Below are 22,856 nucleotides of genomic sequence, written 5' to 3'. Positions count from 1 at the left end.
TTAGCAGGACAAGACAGTACTGCTGTTGGATCAGTGAGAATGATACATTATTGAGTCACAGCAGCGTAAGAGGTTTTTGAATTAATGAGAAATGATCTAACATCAGTCATTGAATTAGTCCAACAGCAGTTTGTTACAGATCTCCAAGTACAGAACCAGGTTCTTTTGGCATGAATAAAAAGGCAGAAAAACCAAAAAAAAATGTAAAAGGCAGAATTCCAGTACAAGGAAAGACTGAAGAGTCATGGAGTCATACGGCACAGAAACATTACCTTCAGTCCAACTCATCCATGGTATATACCATAGAGTCATAGAGGTGTACAGCACAAAAGCAGACTCTTTGGTCCAGCTCGTCCATGCCAACCAGTTATTCTTAATTAATCTAGTCCCATTTGCCAGCACTTCCCATTCATACACCCATCCTGATGCCTTTGAATTGTTATAATTGTTCCAAACTCCACCACCTCCTCTGGCAGCTCATTCCATACACGTACTACGCTCTTCATGAAAAGGTTGCCCCATGCCCTCTAGTTCTGAACTCCATCAACCTAGGAAAAAGACCTTGTCTAATTACCCTATCCATGCCCCTCATGATTTTATAAGGTCACCCCTCACTCTCCAACCCTCCAGGGAAATAGACCCTTCTGTCCAATTTGTCCATGCTGACAAGATATCCTAAATAAATCTAGTTCCATTTGCCAGCATTTGGTCCATATCCCACTAAACATATCTATCCAGATGCCTTTTAAATGCTGTAATCGTATCTGCCTCCACCACCTCCTCTGGCAAGCTCAAGTTTCCCAAACTAAACTAGTCCACTTACCTGCATTTGGCTCATATTCCTCTAAACCTTTCTATTCATGTATCTGTGCAAATGTCTTTAAATGTTGTAATTGTACCTCCATCTACCACTTCCTCTGGCAGTTCATTCCGCATACGAACCACTCTCTGTGTGAAAATGTTGCCCCTAAGGTCCCTTTTGAACTTTCCCCTCTAACCTTAAAAATAAACCTTTTAGCTTTGAACCCCCTTACCCTAGGAAAAAGTCTGATGCTATTCACCTTATTTCTGCCCCTCATGATTTTACAAACTTCTATAACCTCAACCTCCTACACTCCAGTGAAAAAAGTCCCAGTCTATCCTGCCTCTCCTTACAACCCAAACCCTCCAGTCCCATCAACATCCTTGCAAATCTTTTCTGAACCCTCCAATTTAATACTATCCTTCCTATTGTATGGTATACACAGGACTGTACACAGTACTCCAAAGTGGCCTCACCAACTTCCTCAACAAGCACAACATCAACGTGACATCCCAATTCCTATTCTCAATGGTCTGTGCAATGAAGGCAAGCATGATAAACACCTTCTGAACCACCCTCTCTACCTGTGATGCAACTTTCAAAGAATTATGTATCTGAACCCTTAGGTCTCTGTTTGACAACACTACCCAGGGTCACCACCATTAACTGTATATGTCCTGCCCTTGTTTGTATTACCAAAATGCAATACTTACATTTATCCAAACTAAACTCCATTTGCCACTCCTCAGCCTACTGGGCTAATTGTTCAAAATCCCTTTGTAATCCTAAGTAACCTTATTAGCGGTCCAGCAAACCACAGATTTTGGTGTCATCTGCAAACTTACAAATCATGCCTCCTAATTTGTCACCTAAATCATTTATATAAATGACAGACAATAGTGGACCCAGCATCAATCCCTGTGGAACATCGCTGGTCACAGGCCTCCAGTTCAAAAAACAAACTTCTCCCATCATCCTCTGTCTCCTAGCATCAAGCCAATTTTGTATCCAGTTGGCAAGTTCTCTTTGAATCCCTGTGATCTAACTTTATTTACCCAGTTTACCATGTGGAACCTTGTCAAAGGGTTTACTAAAATCCAAGTCCTTAACATTATGACAGTCCTGGTCTATGTTGAAAAGTTAAAATCCCCTACTAGTACCATCCTATTATTGTTACACTAATCTGAGATCTCTCTACATATTCACTTCTCAATTTCTCACTGATTATTAGAAGTCCTATAGTACAGTCCCATCAAGGTGATCATCCTCTTCTTATTTCTGAGTTCCATCCACACAGCTTCACTGGACGATCCCACAGGAATACCCTAAATACAGCAGTAATGATTTCCCTAATCAAAAATGCCACTCTCATTTTTTACCTCCCTTTCTATCCTTCCTATAGCAACCAAACCCTAGAACATTGAGGTGGTAGCCCTGTCCCTCCGTCAGCCATGTTTCTGTAATAGCTATGATGTCCCAGTCCCATGTTCCCAGACATGTCCTGAATTCATCTGCCTTACCTATCAGACCTTTTGCATTGGAATAAACGCAGTTTAATTCTTAAGAGTTGCTTTTGCCTGCTTTGCTCTCTTTAACTTCAGAACCATGCTGATCTGGCTCCATTCTCACTATCACTTCTCCCTGACAGATCAATGATTAGGGGGCATAGATTCAAAGCATGGGGCAGGAGTTTTAGAGGAAATGAGAGGACTTCTTTTTCACCCACAGAGAGTGATGGGAACCTAGAACTCACTGCTTGAAAGGGTGGCAGAAATAGAAACCCTCATAATACCTAAAAAGTATTTTAAAATGCACTCACGATGATCAGGCATGCAAGGCTACAGGCCAAATGCTGGAAAATGGAGTTAGAATAGTTAAGTGCTTGTTTTTGACAAGTACAGACTTGATGGGTCAAAGGGCCTTTTTCTGTGCTGCTGACCTCCATGACTCCATAATTCTGAAGGGTCTGAGTTGGAGTTCTATTCGGTTAGAGAGGACGTTACAGATGAACATCATTCTGTTCTCAGATCATGATCATATTTTCCAACAGGAGGTATCAGATAGATAAGGAACAGGAATTTGGCAGCCAAATTGCTGGACTACCTTTAAATAAGAAAAATAATGCATTGTAGAGGTCACTTCCTTTTGGACAGTGGTCTATAAAACAGGAAAAAATTATGCTTAAAATCAAAGAGAGGAAGATATCTGCAGTTTTACAAATGCATGTCTGGAATCGACAATGTTACCATTATCAAGCATTGAGTGAGAATTCTAGATGGTCTGGGCTCTGCTTGGATGCGTTCAAGTCAATTTTGTCCAGAGATAGTCTTATTTTAAATATGCAAAAATGCTCTCTACACGGAACTGAAACTTTTTAAAATCCATCACCGAATCACCAGTGGCACTCTTTTTATGCATTAACCATGACTAGTAAATCACCCATTTTCAAATTGAATAATTTAAGGACAAAGCCTGTTAAAGACAATGCAAGCCATCAAAGGTGAGGAAAAGGTAGGGAGAGGGGAAGCGGATTAAATCAAAACAGACTTGGGAGGGGCCAGAGACAATCTTTTGATTGTTTTTTTCAACTGAGACGAGCTGTTGTGGACACAGGAGGGATCAGCATAGTGACAGCCGTTTGATTGGTTCCTGGGCAGGTGAGCACAGCCTGTGCATGTCATCATTAAGCAGAAGCTTCTAGCCTGCAAAGAGAAAGCACCTAAATCTCTTTTTCTCCCTCGTGCGTGGAGAAGTAACAGTTAAATTCCTGGCAGATATTCTCACTCATCATTTCCCTGTAAACTGTTCTGTCTCAGAAAATTCCTGAATAAAAAGAAAAAAATTAAAATAATCATGCATTAAAAGGCTAAAAGACTCAACTAGTGAAAAAAAGACTGGGAATTAGTATTACCATAGCATCTCGTCATTGGTTAAGAATTAGAAGGAATCAAAAGAAATGCGTGGATCCCCGGTACGAAAACACAAAGTGTCACTACGTACTGAGGTTCTACCTGTCCCCGTTGTTGCGAAGGATGGGCCTGGTGTTGCTGCCGCGGAACGCTCCGAGCAGTTGGACCGTTCCGTATCACCTGTCCTTCGTGGAGAAGTTTATGAAGAAAAACACCTTTGACCACAAGTCCATCAGGAAGTGGTCAGCACATAGTGTCCTCGAGACCCTTCGGGAAAAGGAGAGGGCGGATCCTATCGAGCGGTTCCCTGAGCAGACTGTCAAAGCCATTTGGCAAAATGCCTCATCGCCAGAACTTTCTAACAAGCACCAAAACATAGCTTGGCTGGTGAGAAGGGCTCTGCCTGTGAGATCCTTTATTCACGCCCGGACTCTCAGCCGCACTGCATGCTGCCCTCGAAGCGGCTGCGGGGTGGGGGAAACAAGACTGTCACACACCTCCTTCTGGAATGTGCCTACGTAGAAGAAGTCTGGAGAGGAATGCAGTGGGGTTTGTCGAGGTTCGTCCCGAGCAGCGCCGTGACGCGGGACTCCGTGCTCTACGGCCTGTTCCCTGGGACGCACACCGAGACGAACATCAACTGTGCCTGGAGGATCATCAACTCGGTGAAGGACGCTCTCTGGGCAGTCCGAAACCTGTTGATCTTCAAGCTGAAGGAGTTGACCCCGACTGAGTGTTGCAGACTGGCACATTCCAAGGTCCAGGACTATGTGTTGAGGGACGCGCTGAAGTTTGGGGCAGCTGCCACCAAGGCGCGGTGGGGAAAGACCATCGTATAACGTCTGCCTGCCTAAAGAAGAACAGGGGGCCCATGCAGTCATTTGGGCTCTGCTGACGCCTCAGCTAAAAATATAATCGTACAGACCTGTAAATAGGAATGATTACTCTGTTTTGGTATGCAAAGAAATGGAATGTTTACATATATCTGGCATGTCCAACTGTACAGACCATCAAATTATTTTATGAATAAAGTATATTTTTGAAATTAAAAAATAAATCAAAAGAAAGCTGAAAGAAAACAACTTGTCAATGTATGTCATCCGGATTGATACCAGACTGCGCTTCTGATTTTTCTCCCGATCCACCCATCATACTTGCATCGAACATTGAAAAGTTATCTCTGCTTTCTCTCCACAGGTGCTACCAGGCCTTCTGAGTTTCTCCCAGCAATTTCTGTTTCTTATTTTAAAATACTTGTGTCTTGTTTCTTTGTTAGTGCATGTTAATTTTAAAAAGGGATAATGTTTGAGTTATATGTTAGCAGTTCATGTTTCTTTCTTGCCATTGGTTAAAAAAACTTGATTACAACAAAGGATTTTCTTGTTAATGAAAATGTAGGCTTTGCATATTCTTTGGGCTGGGATTCATTAGTTAGGCAACCTTGCTCAACTCAATTGTTTAATCAGATTTTCCACATTTGTGACAACTCTGGGAATTATGGGGTTTCATTTGCAGCATACTACTGAGGCAGTGACATCACACATTGAAAATAATGTGTTCTCAAATTTAAGTTAATCATAAGCCCTAGTGTGATATCTGGCTCATCCATCAAAGCTGTGATCGCTGAATGACATTGAGGCCCTGTCAAGTGTCAGCTAGATTTAAAAATGTTCAACCCTTTTTTAAAGTCAATCAACAGCTATATCCTCTATCAATGGAATCACCATCAGTGCCATTACCTTTCTAGGGTGTCTACATTCATTTACGTTTAGCCTTTTGAACATTCCTGGTTTCATCATTACTCCAAAACTTTTGAATCCCATTTCAGAAATTCCCTTTCTAAACTGCTTGGCCTTGCCTGTTCTTCAAGAACTCTCTCAATTTGACCATGCATTTGATCATCTGTTCAAATACTTCTTAGCACCTTATGTTTTTGATTTTTCTCCATTATGTCATTATGAACAACTTTGCTCCATGATGTCTTCGTGAAGCTCTTTGGGACTGTTCATTACATGAAAGACAATTTATGAGTACAATTTGTTGTTAGATGAGCTGAGGTCAGAAAGGATTCACGTTGTGAGGTAGAAATGGACAGTCTTTGTGATAGTACTAACATGTTATTGGAAGCTTAGCTCACAATCAATTATTTTTTAATTGCAAAATATGCTTTATTCAAAAAAGTCTTTATGTACATACACAGGTACTTGAGCAGTTCTGTACAGTCTTTGCATACCAGGAAAAACAAACCATGGATCTGACGTTCCCTGCAGGAACACTACTTCGATAAACTTTAAACAACAAGAGGGTTTGACAACTGAATACAGCCCCATTGTACTTTGGCAGAAAGAACTCAGATGTTGGTCTTTCCCCCCTGCGCCTTGGCACCAGCTGCCCCAGGTTTTAGTGCATCCCTCAACACATAGTCCTGAACCTTGTAATGTACTAGGTCAACACTCGGTCGTGATCAAACCTTTGTAGTGGAAGACCTAACAAGTTTTGGGCGGATCAAAGAGTCTTTCACCGAGCTTATTTACTGCTAAGCACAGTTAATGGTTGTCTTGTGTGTGTCCTGGGGAACGGACTGTACAGCACAGTCCTGTGTCACAGGGTTGCTCAGGACAAACCTTGACAAAAAGCATTGCGTCTGTTTACACACCTTCTTTGCACAGGCACATTCCAGAAGGAGAGGTGTGATCGTCTTGCAGTGTTCTGTGGCAACAAAGACAGGCCCATCCTTCGTACTATTGGGGACAGGTAGAACCTCAGTGTGTAGTGATACTTTGTGTTGGCATACCATAGGTCTGCTTACAGCCTGACAGCAACACACAAAGGTCAAATATAACAGCAACTGTGCAAACAGTTGACCTCAGAACAGAAAGAAATTGGGAAGAGAATCACTGGGACAGCAGAGTGGTTCAGTGTTTAGCACTGCTGCCTCAGAGTGCCAAGGACCCTGGTTCAATTCCAGCCTTGGGTGACTTTCTGTGTGGAGTTTGCATATTCTCCCTGTGCTCCAGTTTCCTCCCACAATCCAAAGATGTGCAGGTTAGGTGAATTGGCCATGTTAAATTGCTCAGTGTTCAAGGACGTGTAGGTTAGCTGTATTAGAAAGCAGTAAATATATGATATTAAGGTAGAGGAATGGCTCTTCAGAGGGTAGTCTGGACTTGTTGGGCCGAAGAGCCTGTTTCCACACTGTAGAGATTCTATTCTATTATTATTATTACCAATACAGAGAATGATCTTACTATCCCATTAGAAATATGAGATACATTAACGAGTTTTGGGAAGATTTGTAACTCAGGTTGAGGTTCTGGATGTAGGTTTCCTGGCTGAGCTTGGAAGGTTTGTTTTCAGACATTTTGTCACCAGATGCGGTCTCCTCTACATTGGGAAGATTGGACACCTTCTCAGAGCGCTTTAGAGAACATCTCCGGGACACCCACACCAATTAACCCAACCCATGGCTGAACATTTCAACTCCCCCTCCCACTCTTGATGTCACAAGGAAATAAGGGCTACGGGGAGAATGCGGGTAAGTGGAGTTGAAATGCCCATCAGCCATGATTAAATGGCGGAGTGGACTCGATGGGCTGAATGGCCTTACTTCCACTCCTATGTCTTATAGTCTGCCGAGGACAAGCAGATCCCGGGCGTCCTCCATCGCCACTTCCTCACCACCCAATGCCTAGAGGAAGAATGCCTCATCTTCTGCCTCGGGACACTTCAACCCCAGGGCATCTATGTGGACTTCACCAGTTTACTCATTTCCCCTCGCCCCACCTTATCCAGTTCCAACCTTCCAGCTCATCACTGTCCTCATGACCTATCCTATCTGTCCATCTTCCGTCCCACCTATCTGCACCACCCTCCTCTCCGACCCATCACCCTTACCTTCACCTCCATCCATTACTGCACGCTCGGCTAACTTCGCCCCAGCCCCACCTCACCCCTCACATTTATCTCCCCACCCAGAGACTCCCAGCCACATTCCTGATGAAGGGCTCTGGCCCGAAACATTGATTTTCCTACTCCTTGGATGCTGCCTGACCTGCTGTGCTTTTCCAGCAACATACTCTCAACTCTGATCTCCAGCACCCGTAGACCTCACTGTCTCCACAAATAAAAAGCTGGCCATACCACCAGTGCTTTAGGAGGCTCACTGATGATGTTACCTAGTATGGTGGCAAAACATCTGAAATTGAACATTCCAGTTCAGCGAGAAACCTACATCCATACGAGATAAATTCCCACCATACATATTTTAGCTCTTTAACTGCTGAAAATGTTTGAGTTATTGCGCATTTTAAAAAAAATAATGGATCATGAGATAGCTTTCTCATCCACATGGGTTGGGCACAAGATATTAACTGCCTAAAATTTGGGATGTGAACTCAACATGGATTTGAATGGCTGGGATCGGATAGTTAGACGATCCAGATTGTTCGTGATTGCTTGAAACCATGGGCAAGCTGGTGATCTTGGAAGTAACACGGACAAAACGATTAAATGTTTATCTGGTGAGGTAAATGACATCGGCCTCATACGGACAGTCGAACAAAGTTGCAGCCTCCCTACCTCTGGCAGTGACAGCGTCAGGGTGGCAGAAATTGACGATAAAGCATCCTGCAAACCAAGCCTTCTTCCCAAAACCTTCTCCTCCCTCAACGCGTGTTGCGCAACCTACAAACGAATTGCCGACAAGTTTTTTTTTCCCCCCTAAAGTTGCGTTCCAAAAGGGAGACTCGCACATCCGACGGAAACTAACGAGGATTCTCGAAACTTCACAAGCCCCGCCGATCCCTATTGGCTGGTTTGACCCTTTTGGGGCGGGGAGGGAGGAACCGGCTGCATGGTCTGCGCGTGCGCGTTACGTCACACAGGTGCCCCCGTCAGTCTCCGGGGTCAGGCAGAGGGAGAGGGAGGGGCGGAGCGTGCTTTGTGCGCATGCTCCTTCCACATCCTCGGCCCACCCCTTCCTTCCAACGGGCCGGCGAGCGCTGTGGGATATCGCCCCGCCCCCCTCCCCCCGGGCGCAAGCGTGGTCGTGGCGTTGCTTGACAGGGCGGCGCATGCGTAACGGCGGGTTTTGTGGCTGTCATTAAGTCTGGTCTCGGGCATTAAGTGAAACAGCGGCAGCTGTTTGCCGGACCGTGGGGAGGGAAAAATCCTCCGTGCTTCGGCGTTCCTGGCGTCTCGCTTCAGCACGGTTTCCGTCCAAACCCTCCCCACGCTTTCTTCCTTTCTCTGTCGGTCGCCATGTACCGGTATCTAGGGGAACTCCTGGCTCGCGGGGCGGCCGCTTCCTCGCCGTCCGCCGGCGAGGGCGGTTTGCAGCGCATCTGCGGCCCGGCTGCGCTGCTCCACCGCCGGCGATACTCCACCGAGCCCTCGGCCGCCCAGCAGCAGGACGACCCGAACTTCTTCACCATGGTGGAGGGGTTTTTCGACCGCGGGGCGAAGATCGTGGAGGATAAGCTGGTGGAGGACTTGCGGACCCGCGAGTCGGACGAGCAGAAGCACAACCGGGTGCGAGGCATCCTGAGGATCATCAAGCCCTGCAACCACGTCTTGTCCATCTCCTTCCCCATCAAGAGGGACAATGGCGAGTGGGAGGTTATCGAGGGCTACCGAGCTCAGCACAGTCAGCACCGGACGCCCTGCAAAGGAGGTAAGTCAAAGGAATGACATTCGTCTGGCCCTTGGCTACCCTGCCACCCTGTTCCTCTGAGGGTAACTGCAGGCACCCTTACTCCTGTTACCCTGTCCCCCCTCAGCAAACATTTCTATATTTGCTAGTCTGTCTGGGGACTTCTGTAAGCCCCACTGTCATCCTGTTTCTCTAGTCCTCGTCGCCCTGTCTCCCTGGGTGTTTCTGCAAAAATCCCTCTCCTCACCCTGCATATTTCTCTGTCCCCTACCTCCCCCCTCATTCTCCTTCCCACTCCCCCCAATTCTCTCTTTTGTCCAAGTGTAGCCACTTATGCTCTGCTGCCCTTGGGACAGTTGTGGCCATCCCTGCCATGCCATCTGTCATGGGACAACAGCAGACACTTGCCATACTCTCCCTGTGGAGACAGTTGTGGTTGCTGCTACAACTGTCCCTCTGTGGAACTGTTGCATGCACCCTTTACCTGGCCAAACTGCCCCTCTGATCACAGCTGTGGCCTCTTGTGTCCTTGCTGCACTGCCATTCTGGGCACTGCTGCAGGATCCCTGCCCCTTCAAGCTCTGTCTCTGTGGGGACAGCTATAGATATCCCTGCCTTACTACCCTCTCCCTCTAAGGACAGCTGCAGATGCCCTTGCCCTTACTACCCTGTCACTCTGTGGAGTCAGCTACTTATGCTCCTACTCCTCTATCAAATCCACTGCAAATGCTGCTGCAATTGGAATCTGTAGTTTAATTTATTTATTCACATTTTTATTCACTGGAGGAATTGTCCTTGCTAATGAATGCAAGGGTATAGAGTCTGGGCATTGTATTTGCAGAAGAGCATAGTTGTATTTTTAGTATGGTGTATGTAGGGAAAACTGGATGTATTGCAAGGGTAGGCTTAAAATTAGAAAGTTTGACTGTTTGTTTAGGCTTCTAGATTTCCTATTGCACTTTGTTTTTGGCATGTTTTTGACCAATTAACTTTTGGAGCTTTAAAGTTGTTTCCATCACTCTGTTCTGATGCATTCAGCATTATTTGGAATTGACTGTTTTTCAGCTATTAAAATAATTTGGGTATTGTTCCTTCTATAAAAGTATGCTGCTCAAGTCATTTGGAATTGATTTCAATTTTCAAAGTCATTAAACTGCTGACTTGTAAGGCCACATACAGATAGTTGGGACATATTTTGAAGGAGAGTAGTTTTATTTTGAGATTTCTTTGTTTCTTCTCACCCCCACCCCCACCCCCACCCCCACCCCCACCCCCAAAATTTTTATCTTCTAACTCCACCTTTCACTAAGCAAATAATGATCCTTAGTGATTTTAATTTTCCCTTGACCTCTCCTATCCCTTCCGTGGCAGGATTTTGTTCTGTGAGCAGTAAGACTGGGTGGTGAACATCAGCTTCCCAAAGTGCAGTCATAGCCACACCCTTGATGTTTAGCACAAACCAGTTCAGCTTCAATTGTTTCCTTTTATTCTGCCTTTTTACATGTCAATTTAAATCCGCTTGTAGAGATCCTTGAAATGTTTTCATCAAACCTGTCCCTGCTGTTTTCTAACTGAATTTTACACCTTGGGTTTTGTCATGTAGAAAGTTTTTTTTTCATGAATACCCTGTTTCTATCTTCGTTCTAGTACCATTGCAATCCCATAGTGTTGCTGCTTGGCTGAACAACAGCTTTTGTAGGCCCTGCTTGAGTGCCTTTTATTAGGCCTGAATACCTGCTTTCGGATAATGTTAATTTGTATAATTTATTCTCTTTTTGCCTACCAGTTTATTGCCAAAATCACTAACTGCATTTTTTTTCAGTAGAAACAAAATAGTTTTCCCACCTTCCTCATCTCCACCTTCCCATCTTTCTCCCCACAGCCTCTCAAAATAATTGATCTTGTTTGCTACACAAGAAACACTTTCTTCCAGTTTGACTTCAGCCATTGACCTTACTTTACAAAACTCCCAAGGGTCACTGGACACGAATTGTTCACTCTGCTTTCTCTCCACGGATGCTGACCAACCTGCAGAGCTTCTCCAGCAACTTTGTTTTTGTCCAAAATAATTGGATTGGTCTTTCTACCGGAGTGCTTAAGATACCAAACTCTGCCTTCTACCTCCCTTGATCCAGGTCAGCAAATGGAAATATAATTGGATATAGACCTAGATGAGGCCAAACATCCGCCACATGAATGTTGACAACCTTTTTCTGGCAGTATCTTTCCTTTGACTCCAGCAGTCTTGCTGGCTGACACACATTGGATTAGAAGTGCAGGGTTCTCCCATCCTCATAGGCTTTAACTTTTTTATTCTGTTACCAAAAAACTTTCTTCCATCTCCACAACATCACTGACCTATTTCCCTATCCTTCCCTCTACCACTGAAATCAAAGTCAATGCTTTATTCACTTTCATAGTTTGAATACTCCGGTTTTTTATCAATCCTCTTTCAACATATTGAGAAGTCACTTCCACCTGATTACCCTAATTCCATTAACCATCTTCTCCCTTTTTGCAGGCATGATAGTGTGGAAATTTGCATTGATTTCTACTTCATGCCTGCCTCTCTCGCTCCACTGTCAGCTGCTCTTTCTATGACCCTGTAGCTGTTTTTCTCCTGTTTCCTTTATTTAAAAGAAGAATGTTCTTCAAAATCTTCTATGACTGTCCTTTTAGTTCCCCACTCATTTTGTTTTCAGTTTAGTTCCTCCCTCTGCTTTTCATGGTGTCGTTAGTGTACCTTTTGTCTGTAGTGTAATGCACTCTGAAATGGAATGCTACATGTAAAGAATGCTTGAATACTAACCCTTGTTTTATATCTCTTTAACACCTTGATCCTTTATAGCATTCTCCAGCTTTACAATCCTCAGACTGTGTGTTTCTCCATTCCTGGCTTTTACATGTTGTGATTTCTATTGCTGCATCATTGGCTATTTTCAATTGTCAAAGCTGCAAAGTCTTTGAAACCTTTTCCCCTCTTAACCTCTCATCCATTTAAAATGTCCTTAAGGCGGCCTCTATTACTAAGTTCATTCAGTCTTAATATCTCTATGCTGAAAAATGTGTTGCTGGAAAAGTGCAGGAGGTCAGGAAGCATCAAAGGAGAAGGAGAATCAACGTTTCGGGCATAAGCCCCTCTTCAGGAATGAGGAAGGTGTGCCGAGCAGGCTAAGATAAACAGTAGGGAGGTGGGACTTGGGGAAGGGGCGTTGGGAATGCAATAGGTGCAAGGAGGTTAAGGTGAGGCTGATAGGCTGAAGAGGGCGTGGGGGCGGAGAGGTCAGGAAGAAGATTGCAGGTCAAGAAGGCGGTGCTGAGTCAGAGGGTTGGGACTGAGATAAGGTGGGGGGAGGGGAAATGAGAAAGCTGTAAAAATCTGCATTCATCCCTTGTGGTTGGAGGGTTCCTAGGCGGAAGATGAGGCGCTCTTCCTCCAGGCGTCATCTTGCCATGGTCTGGCGATGGAGGAGGCCAAGGACCTGCATGTCCTTGGCAGAGTGGGAGGGAGAGTTCGTGTTCAGCCACGGGGCGGTTGGGTTGGTTGATGCGGGTGTCCCAGAGGTGTTCTCTGAAACGTTCTGCAAGTAGGCGGCCTGTCTCCCCAATGTATAGGAGGCCACATCGGGTGCAGCGGATGCAGTAAATGATTTGTGTGGAGGTGCAGGTGAATTTGTGGCGGATATGGAAGGATCCCTTGGGGCCTTGGAGGGAAGTGAGGGGGGGAGGTGTGGAAGCAAGTTTTGCATTTCTTGCAGTTGCAGGGGAAGGTGCCGGGAGTGGATGTTGGGTTGGTGGGGGGGTGTGGACCTGACGAGGGAGTCGCGGAGGGAGTGGTCTTTCCGGAACGCTGATAGGGTAGGGAAATATATGGTGGTGGTGTCTGTTTGGAGGTGGCGGAAATGACGACGGATGATACGGAGGTTGGTGGGGTGGTAGGTGAGGACGAGTGGGGTTCTGTCCTGGTGGCGATTGGAGGGGCGGGGTTCAAGGGCAGAGGAGCAGGAAGTGGAGGAGATGCCGTGGAGAGCGTCATCAACCACGTCTGAGGGGAAATTGCAGTCTTTGAAGAAGGAGGCCATCTGGGTTGTCCAGTATTAGAATTGGTCCTCCTGGGAGCAGATGCGGCGGAGGCGAAGGAATTGAGAATATGGGATAGCGTTTTTACAGGGGGCAGGGTGGGAGGAGGTGTAATCTAGGTAGCTGTGGGAGTCAGTCGGTTTATAGTAAATGTCCGTGTTGAGTCGGTCGCCCGAGAGAGAAATGGAGAGGTCTAGGAAGGGGAGGGAGGAGTCTGAGACGGTCCAGGTAAATTTGAGGTCGGGGTGGAAGGTGTTAGCAAAGTGGATGAACTGTTCAACCTCCTTGTGGGAGCACGAGAAGCGCCAATACAGTCATCGATGTAGCGGAGGAAAAGGTGGGGGGTGGTGCCAGTGTCGCTGTGGAAGATGGACTGTTCCACGTATCTGACGAAGAGGCAGGCATAGCTGGGGCTCATGCGGGTGCCCATGGCTACTCTTTTGGTTTGGAGGAAGTGGGAGGATTGGAAAGAGAAGTTGTTCAGAGTGAGGACCAGTTCAGTCAGTCGAAGGAGGGAGTCAGTGGAAGGGTACAGGTTCAGTTGGCGGGAATGGAAGAAGCGGAGGTCTTTTGAGGCCTTCGTGATGGGGGATGGAGGTGTATAGGGACTGGATGTCCATCGTGAAGATAAGGTGTTTGGGGGCTGGGGAAGCAAAAATCGTGGATGGTGTCCCGAACGTAGGTAGAGAGTTCTTGGACTAAGGGGGACAGGACCATGTCGAGGTATGTAGAGATGAGTTTGGTGGGGCAGGAGCTGGCTGAGACAATGGGTCGGCCGGGGCAGTCAGATTTGTGGATTTTGGGCAGGAGGTAGAAATGGCCGGTGCGGGATGTGGGATTATGAGGTTGGAGGCGGTGGATGGGAGATCCCCTGAGGTGATGAGGTTATGGATGGTCTGGGAGATGATGGTTTGGGGATGGGAGGTGGGGTCATGGTCAAGGGGACAGCAGGAGGAGGTGTCCGCGAGCTGGTGTTTAACCTCAGCAATGTAAAGATCGGTGCGCCAAACTACCACTGCGCCTCCCTTGTCTGTCGGTTTGATAGTGAGGTTGGGGTTGGAGCGGAGGGAGTGGAGGGCTGCACGTTGCAAGGGTGAAAGGTGGGAGTGAGTAAGAGGGGTGGACCGATTTGAGGTGATTCTCCTGCTCCTTTCCTGAAGAAGGGCTGATGCCAGAAACATCGATTCCCCTTCTCCTTGGATGCTGCCTGACCTGCTGCGCTTTTCCAGCAACACATTTCTCAGGTCTGATCTCCAGCATCTGCCGTCCTCACTTTCTCATAATATCTCTATGCCATTCTATTAAATGTTGTTGACTAATGCCTGAATGGAGCACCTCCAGATGGTTAACAATGAGGCTACCACATAAATGCAGTTTGTTTTCCACATGTTCCAGTTTAGTGCATGTTATTGTGATAGGGTTTGGCTTTCAGTTGATCTTAGTATTCCTAATTTTGAGGCAGTGTATTAAACTTAAACATTTTTGCTAAAAATTACTCTGTTCAAGTCTCTACAGGAGGTTTGTTAGAAAACAGCACAAGTTTTCTGTTTCTCAGCTATTCCTTGAATCATCAGAAAAGTTAAAAAATTTTATCAGAGTACACAAATCCTCAATTTAACTCTGGATTGAGATTAACAGAAAAAATGGACCTGTGTTCAGTAATTAACAACAATGACCAAATCAATTCTCGCTATCATACTAGTTTAGCCAAAGATGACAGATATTCTTAGTCTTTTCTGACCTTGTGTCCGTTCAGACTCTTAAACTCATGTCCTTGCACAGGAAACATAAGAGACATTGTCCTTTGACATTCAACAGTGTTAACATCACTGCATTCCTCATTCAACAATGTCAACATCCTTGGCGTTACCATTGACCAGAAACTCAACTGGACTCATCACATAAACACAGTAGCTACGAGAGCAGGTCAGAAGCTAGGAACACTGATGAGTAACTGACCTCCTTACTCGCCACAGCTTGTCCACATTTACAAGGCACTTGGGTAGGCTGGGACTTGTTTTCCCTGGAACATAGAAGGCTGAGGGGTGACTTTGGAGATTTATAAAATCACTGGGGCCTAGAGAAGATGAATGGCCAGGGTCTTTTCCACAGGGTAGGGAGTCTAAAATTCGAGGGCATAGGTTTAAGATGAGCGGGGAAAGATTTAAAAGGGATCCAAGGGCAACTTCACCACACAGGGTGGTGCATTTATGATCAGAGCTGCCTGAGGAAATGGTAGCTGGTAAAATTACAATATTTTTAAGAGACATTTGGATAGGTACATGGGCAGGAAAGGTTTCGAGGATTATGGCCCAAATGCAGGCAAATGAGAGTAGTTCAGTTTAGGAAACCTGGTCAGCATGGATGAATTGGGCCAAAGGGCCTATTTCCATTCTGTATAACTTTATTACAAATAAATTTAGACTATATATGTAAACAACTTAACTGTCAATATTTAACATCAGAAATCTGATGCCCTTATAAAACTCCCTCCAAAAAAAGTGGTAAATATAAGTGGAGGGAAGAAAACTACCAAGGTAGAAGTTCAATAACACCAGTGATCCAGACTTGATGGGTTTGCTCCTTTTGTTTCCTAAGTCCTTCCGTTCTCTGTTGTTTCCATCAGGTTCTCTCAGTACTTCACAGGAGGCATAGAGTGACTAGAACATGAATTACAAATTCTCTTGCTTATTCATTTAAATCAACAGCTTACAGCAACAAGTAGGGGAAAATAAGGCTTTCTTCAGACTTTAGATATTTTACAAGAGAGGAATACAGTGCATACCCTGTTTAGCAGTCTGAATACCCAGGAGTCAGAGTTGCTGTCAAACGGATGACCTTTTGGTCATCTGCAACTAGTCGCAAATTCCCAAACCAATCAGTAAGTTCTTGCTGGCTGAATCTTGCTTTTTACACAGACCTCTACAGCTGAATCACTTACAAACATTACTGTAAAACAGTCTTTTCCCAATTCAGTTCACAATCAAAAATAGAGAATAACAAATGTATAAATTTTACAGGTAAAATTTGCCTAAGTACAATTTCATATTAGATTGGATTTTTGCAAGTGCTGGATTCTCAAGATTGCAGAATAATTGCTGCATGAAATGTCAAGCATCTGAAACAATTTATTGAACTCGTGCATCTGACATTTTACTTCAGATGAGATTATAATATTGATCTTCATTCTATGATTCCAGCATATGCAGGGTCACAAGATTTTTTCCTTGCTTTAAAATCAGTGATAAACACAGGAAGAGACTATTTGACCCATGCCATTGGTACTAATTAGATAACTCTTTCAAAAAGTCTGTATAGAAGCACTGCACCCATTGGTAGTCTTGTGTTGCAATTTTTTTGATTCTACAAGAGAAGAAATTTCCTGATGCTTTGCTTCTAAAGTCTTAAACTAAAAGTAACTCCGCTGCTGTGCCCTAATAGCCATGTTTGTTCCCTTTGAGTATTTAATCAGCCCTTTTTCAAGAACTGCAACTGAATCTTCTATCAAACCAAGGCAGTGTGTTCTATGCCCTAACTCATTACATTAAAAATAATTCTCACTTCATCTCTGGTTCTTCCACTTTAAATCTTTGTCTGCTGATAGAAGTAATTTCATCATATTTAATAAGAACAATTCTGGATTTTTAATGCACGTATTTTTGGTGCCCTTGGATAGGTGCACATTAGGAGGCAGCTAACTTTCTTCATTGGAAATTGCTGCAGCTCAGTTGACTTTTTAAAGTGTTAGTTTTGAAACATTTTTTGCTATGACAGAACTGTTTGCTAAAATGACATTGAATTTGAATTAATTTGGAATAGTCTTCTGTCCACCACATCCTATTAAGTTATTGAAGAATACACATTAAAAATTCTATCAGTTTGGTATTTCCTGAGTATTCAAAGGAAGACATTGTTCTGCAGCACTAAAAGTAGGAATGAAATTTCTTATCATATGTCAGTAACAGTGCTAGTATTTTCCAACCACATCATCACAAGTTCAAATCACTTGCCTGCCTAATGGTTGATTTGTAGCATTATCTGTTTCCTTGTTTCTTGTTGTAATCTCTCAGATCTTAGAGTATTTCATAAGGTTTTCATTAAGGATAAGTGGTGTCAGCTGATCATGGATTACTGCATGTAATCGTGGTCCACTTTTATTTTTTATTTAGTACATTGTGCAGTAATATGGCATTTCAACTTAAAGTTTCTTTTAAATGTTTGGAGACCAATTCAGCGAGTAAGGGTGACAGCTGTATAAAGTAAGTCCCTGCAGTATGCCGACTCTCTCTTCGAATTGGGTACAGCAAACAATGTTCCTTTGGACATTTTCTTTCAAAAGGAACAAAAGCAGAGCTGCCGTCCAAGCACTTAACTAGAAATTGTTGCATTGCTTGCTGTTCCTGAGAAGTCATGCCAACCTCAACAATGCAAAAGTTTACTACTTATTGAATCAGCAAACTTTCTGAACAAGCTTTCCTGCTGGTTCTGAACAAGTATCAGACTGGACTCAAAATATTAGCTGTTGGTTTTCTCCAGTACTTTGTAGACGCTGGAAAACTGAAATAAAAACAGTAGTTTACTATTTTTAGGGTGTGGTTTACGTTATGTCTTTTGTCAGTAGGTGGCATCGTCCATGAATTTGCAGAAAGTTGACCCTTCTGCAATTTGAATAGTTATTGCTTCAATATACTTCACAGCTGAGCAATAAGTTGAAAAAGTTAACATCGATCCAGAGTTTAGAAGTAACTGAGAGTTTGGTCAGAGGTAAGATGTAGGAAAGGCCAGAAGCATAAACCAAAGTCTGGACACACTTGGACATAGTGTTGTTCGCAGCCTTTCCATGCTTGTGTTTTATTAATCCAGCTGGAATATTACATGCACCGTTTCAGTGTTTTATTTAGTCAGCTAACAGAAAAACATAAACTTATAGTATATGCAATGCTCTTAGTGAATCTAGAAAGTTTAATTTGAGGTTTCAGTATATTACACAAGTTCAGTGCATCCACAGTTGTTGGAATTGATCAATGCATGAGCAACTTTGGTTTGATTTTTAACTTGAAGGGTTGAATGGCTCACTTTAGTGCATATATTTACTTCATGCATGGGAATGTTCTTTTCAATTTCAAGTTTAAGCATATTTCTGTTGCTTTCTCCAGGATTCCATCTAATATCTCCTGACTAGATAGAGAGAAGAAACCTTTTCCACTTTACAGTCGATCTTCAAGCTTCCTAATATAACTCCAGCATGGCAATAGCCCAAATTACTAGTGTGATATAAGATAAGAATTACAACAATGTTAGATACACAGATATTACTTAAACAGTTACTTCATTTAATTTTCATCAGCTTAAAGAGACCTCCAAAGGACCTTGAAGATGCTGTTCACATTTTCTATAGCCCTTTATTAAAGAAAGCCATCTTTATATTTTAGGTATTACACACCCCTATCCACCCTTTCTAAAAAAAAAATCAGTATCAAGGTAATTTTAAGATTAAGATTTCCAATTTTTTTTTATCAGCAAACTCACACCAATACACCTGCTTTCATGTCTTACTCCAGTGTGAAGATGCCCTTTCTTGCCCAAGTGTCATTCTGGTTCTTCATTTAATCCTGTCCTTCATTTAGTACTGTCCAACTAGTCAATGGATTAGACCATTATTGTTTGTGGAGTTGTCTTCATACAAAAGTTTAATTTAATGAAACATGGATTGGTTCAGAAATGCAAATTCATTACAGAAATATTGCAGTTATGTGAATGGAACCAGTGCATTCATAAATACTTTCCCTTCTCCATCTTTTTCATTCTTTTACTGAAGATTGTCTTATCAGAAACAATTAACATTTATTGCCATAAGTAGGAAATTTAAGTGGTGTTTGTGAAATTATAATACTACTTCGAAGTTAATTTGTCCCAGCAAGATCAAGATTGTCTTTACTAATCTGTTCAGATGGGTTATTGCTCCATACTGTTTGCTAGAATATGACATTTTGGTTAATGATTAACCATTTTTAAACTTTGACCTGTCATTCATGTGACAGAATTGCCTGTCCTTCATTTTTTGATGAGCTAAGGTTAAAGGCAGTCACATGAGCTTAGAAGCAGCTTTCATTTGTACAGCATTACATTCTTAATTGTCTTTTTATTTCTGTTGGAATAGTTTCATGGCATCCTTACATGGAATATATGGCTGTTATTGTGATTCTTGCAGTTTAATCTGTCCTTGTATTAAATGAGGAACCCATATTTCAGTAATATTTTCCATGTCCTTGGACCATCCCAGAATTCTTTAAATGCTTACTATTGAAATATATTTCCTGTTTTAGGAGCATGTTCACATGCAACATTGCTTACCTCAGTAATTTTCTAAAAGTCTGTTGTCTCACAACATTCATTGCTTAATTTTGCTGCCACTAGCAATGACCCACTATTTATCGACAATTCCTAATTGCCTTCTATGTGGTGAAAGTATTGCTTCAGCTGCAGCATTAGGCAGGGATTTCCAGGATTTGATTGTGATAGTGAAGGAATACCAATACATAATCCAGACTTCATATTAATATATGAATCATATGAAGAAAACTTGCAGATGGTTTTGCCCTGTACCTGGTGTCCTCATCCTTGTTGCAATTACAGGATTAGGAGATGCTGTCAAAGAAGCTTTGGCATATTGCTGTAGAGCATGTTACTCATATATGGTGAGCCAGGAATGCTGTGTACATTTCTAAGGTCATGAATAGATGTCAGTCAAAAATCCTCCTGGATTCTATGAAGCTGCTAGAAGGTTGCTGCATTACTTCATGCCACTGGCAAGCATTCCATCGGATTTCTGACACTATCCTTGGGTATATTTAAGGCTGAGAGAGGTTCTTGATCGGTGGAGGAATGGAGGGCCATGGAGCAATTGCAAGAAAATAAGGTGATTCATAGCAGGCTCAAAGGGCCAAACAGCCTACTCTGTTCCCATTTGTTATGATATTATTTTTATAACTAACTGACTCAATGGCAGCTAGGGAATTCAAATTCAGAGTCCTACAGTATGGAGACAGGCCCTTTGGCCGAAACTGGACCATGCTGACCAAAATGTCAGTCCACGTTAACCCCGTTTCCCTGCACTTGGCCCATTACCTTCTAATCCTTTCCTATCCATGTGTTTGTCCAAATGCCTTTTTAAATGTTGATAATGTACCCACCTCAATCACTTTGGCAGCTCATTCCATAAGCGCACAACACTCTGCGTTTTAAAAAAAAAATTGCCCTTCAGGTTCCCTTTTATTTTGCCTGCTCTAACCTTAAACTGATGCCTTGTAGTATTTGACTCCCTAACCCTGGGAAAAAAGTCTGAGCGCATCCAACCTATCCATGCCTCTCATGATCTTGTATACCTCAAAAAGGCAGTCACCCCCACCCCCCCCCACGCTGTAAAGAAAAAAGCCTAGCTTGTCCAACCTCTTTCTATAACTCTGACAATTGAGTCCAGGCAACATCCTTGTAATTTTCTTCTGCACTCTTTCCAGTATAATAACATGCTTCCTATAACAAGGTGACCAAAACTGAACATAATATTCCAAGTGCAGCCTTACTAACGTCCTGTACAACTGCAACGTAAATTCCAGCTTTTACACTCAATGTCCTGACTGAAAGTCAGTGTGCTAAAAGCCTCCTTCAATGCACTGTGTACCTGTGATTCCACTCTGAGAACTGTGCACCTGAACTCCAAGGTCCCTCTTCCACTAAAGTCCTTAATGCCCTATCATTCACTTTTGTGACAATGCTGCTCCTTTAACAAGGTTATGGTGTCCTTGCCTTTTTTCCCAATAAGCTCATAAAGGGAACAGACTGAAAAGTTGGGGTTGAAGGGTTTCCGGGCCAACTTGATTTTAGCTAATAAGCCTTCTGCCTGAGGCAGTGTCTTTCAAGTTTTGAAAAAAAAAACCACTTGGACAATGAAAGGGGAGTGACCAGTTCTCCCAGCTCAGCTTTACTCTGGTTTGGTATTTAGTGGTAGTGTGAAAAAGCTGCTAGACCCCAAAAAAGCAGGCTGATATCGTCTCTCGCTGACTCCATGTTTGATGTGACCATTTATGTGGGGATTGTTGCAAGTATTTGGAACAGCATTACATTGGGATGATCTGGGTTTTTGGATAAGTTGTTCTATATTTGGTTCTCCTTTTGTTTGTTTCACTCAATCTTGTAAGTTTCTGTTTGTTTAAAACTGTGAGTTGGCCAGCTGCATCACTCCTGGAATATCTGCATTACATCTGCTTAAAACAACTAGCAAAGTTATGATCTGGGCCACTTTCTTGGATGTCTTGAGGGGGTCTGACTTTGTCCATGAAACTCCAACCTTGATTTGACTTTCCAAAATGCAAAATCTCACATTTATCCATATTAAACTCCATTTGCCATGTCTCCGCCCACTTCCCCAGCTGATCATGGTCCTGCTGCAATTTCTGGTAACCTTCCTCACTGTCCACCATACAGTATATTCTAGTGTCATCTGCAAACTTAGTAATCATGCCTTGTACATTTTAAACCAAATCATTGCTATAGATAACAAACAGCAATGAACCCAGCATTGACCCCTGAGGCATTCTATTAGTCAAAGGCCTCTAGTCCAAGAAGCATCCTTCCACTCTGCTTCCTACCATCAAGCCAATTTTGCATCCAATTTGCCAGCTCCCCCTGGATTCCATGCAATCCAACCTTCCAGATCAGCTTACAATGTGGAACCTTCTGTTCAAAGAACTCTAACAAATATGCAAGGCATGATCTCCCACTCAAAGCCATACTGATTACTCTTAATCAAACCCTGCCTTTCCAAATGCATGTACATCTTATTCCTCAGAATCTTCACAAGTAACTTACCCACCACAGATGTTAAGTTTACTGGTCTGTAGTTCCCAGGTACTTTGCAGCTCTTCTTGAATAATAGCACAACATTCGCTACCCTCCAGTCTTCCAAGATCTCACCTGTGGCTAACAATGGTGCAAAAATATGAGCCAGCACCCTGCAATTTCTTTAGCCTCTTGTAGTGTTCTTAGAAATATCTGGTCAGGACTATGAGAGTTTTCCACCTTCATAGTTTCTAATACATCCAACACCACCACCACTGTGATATGGTGGTGTCCGCATGATATCACACTAACTTTCCCATGTCGTCTGATCGTTCTCTGTGGTAAACATAGGAGCAATATTCATTGAGGACCTCGCCAGTCTCCTGCAGTTCCACACATGCATGTCCACTCTGATCCTTGAGGGTTTGTATTTTCTCTCCAGTTATTCTTTTTCTTAAAACCTCTTTGGATTCACCCTAATCTTCTCAGCCACATGCTATCTTGTGTCTCCTTTTGGCCCTCCTGATTTCCGTCTTTAGTTAACTCCTGTATTCCTGCATACTTCTAGGGATTCTCT

General features: G+C 43.3%; 2 protein-coding genes across 9 annotated transcripts in view; one reads left to right on the top strand and one right to left on the bottom strand.

Moving 5' to 3' along the window:
* Positions 1-8,449, bottom strand: part of shld2 (shieldin complex subunit 2) — a 98,574-nt gene extending 90,125 nt beyond the window's left edge. For 3 of the 8 annotated variants that reach the window (XM_072583067.1, XM_072583074.1, XM_072583075.1), the window contains exon 1: positions 8,290-8,424. The gene's annotated coding sequence lies outside the window, so the exon portion shown is untranslated. Of the gene's footprint in view, positions 1-3,802; positions 4,637-8,289 lie in introns of all 8 variants that reach the window. The other 5 variants (XM_072583068.1, XM_072583071.1, XM_072583072.1 and 2 more) reach the window with 4 other exon arrangements.
* Positions 8,450-8,788: 339 nt separating this feature from the next.
* LOC140484587 (glutamate dehydrogenase, mitochondrial) overlaps positions 8,789-22,856 on the top strand; it is an 80,471-nt gene continuing 66,403 nt past the window's right edge. Inside the window, exon 1 of the mRNA XM_072583066.1 lies at positions 8,789-9,382. Within this exon, the coding sequence (XP_072439167.1) occupies positions 8,971-9,382 (412 nt within the window). The 5' untranslated portion in view covers positions 8,789-8,970. The remainder of the gene's footprint in view (positions 9,383-22,856) is intronic.

The sequence above is a fragment of the Chiloscyllium punctatum genome, chromosome 13 (genome assembly GCF_047496795.1).
Source record: "Chiloscyllium punctatum isolate Juve2018m chromosome 13, sChiPun1.3, whole genome shotgun sequence".
In the NCBI taxonomy this organism is placed as follows: Eukaryota; Metazoa; Chordata; class Chondrichthyes; order Orectolobiformes; family Hemiscylliidae; genus Chiloscyllium; species Chiloscyllium punctatum.
Note: the sequence above shows the minus strand (reverse complement) of the source record. Positions and strands in the feature narration are given on the sequence as shown.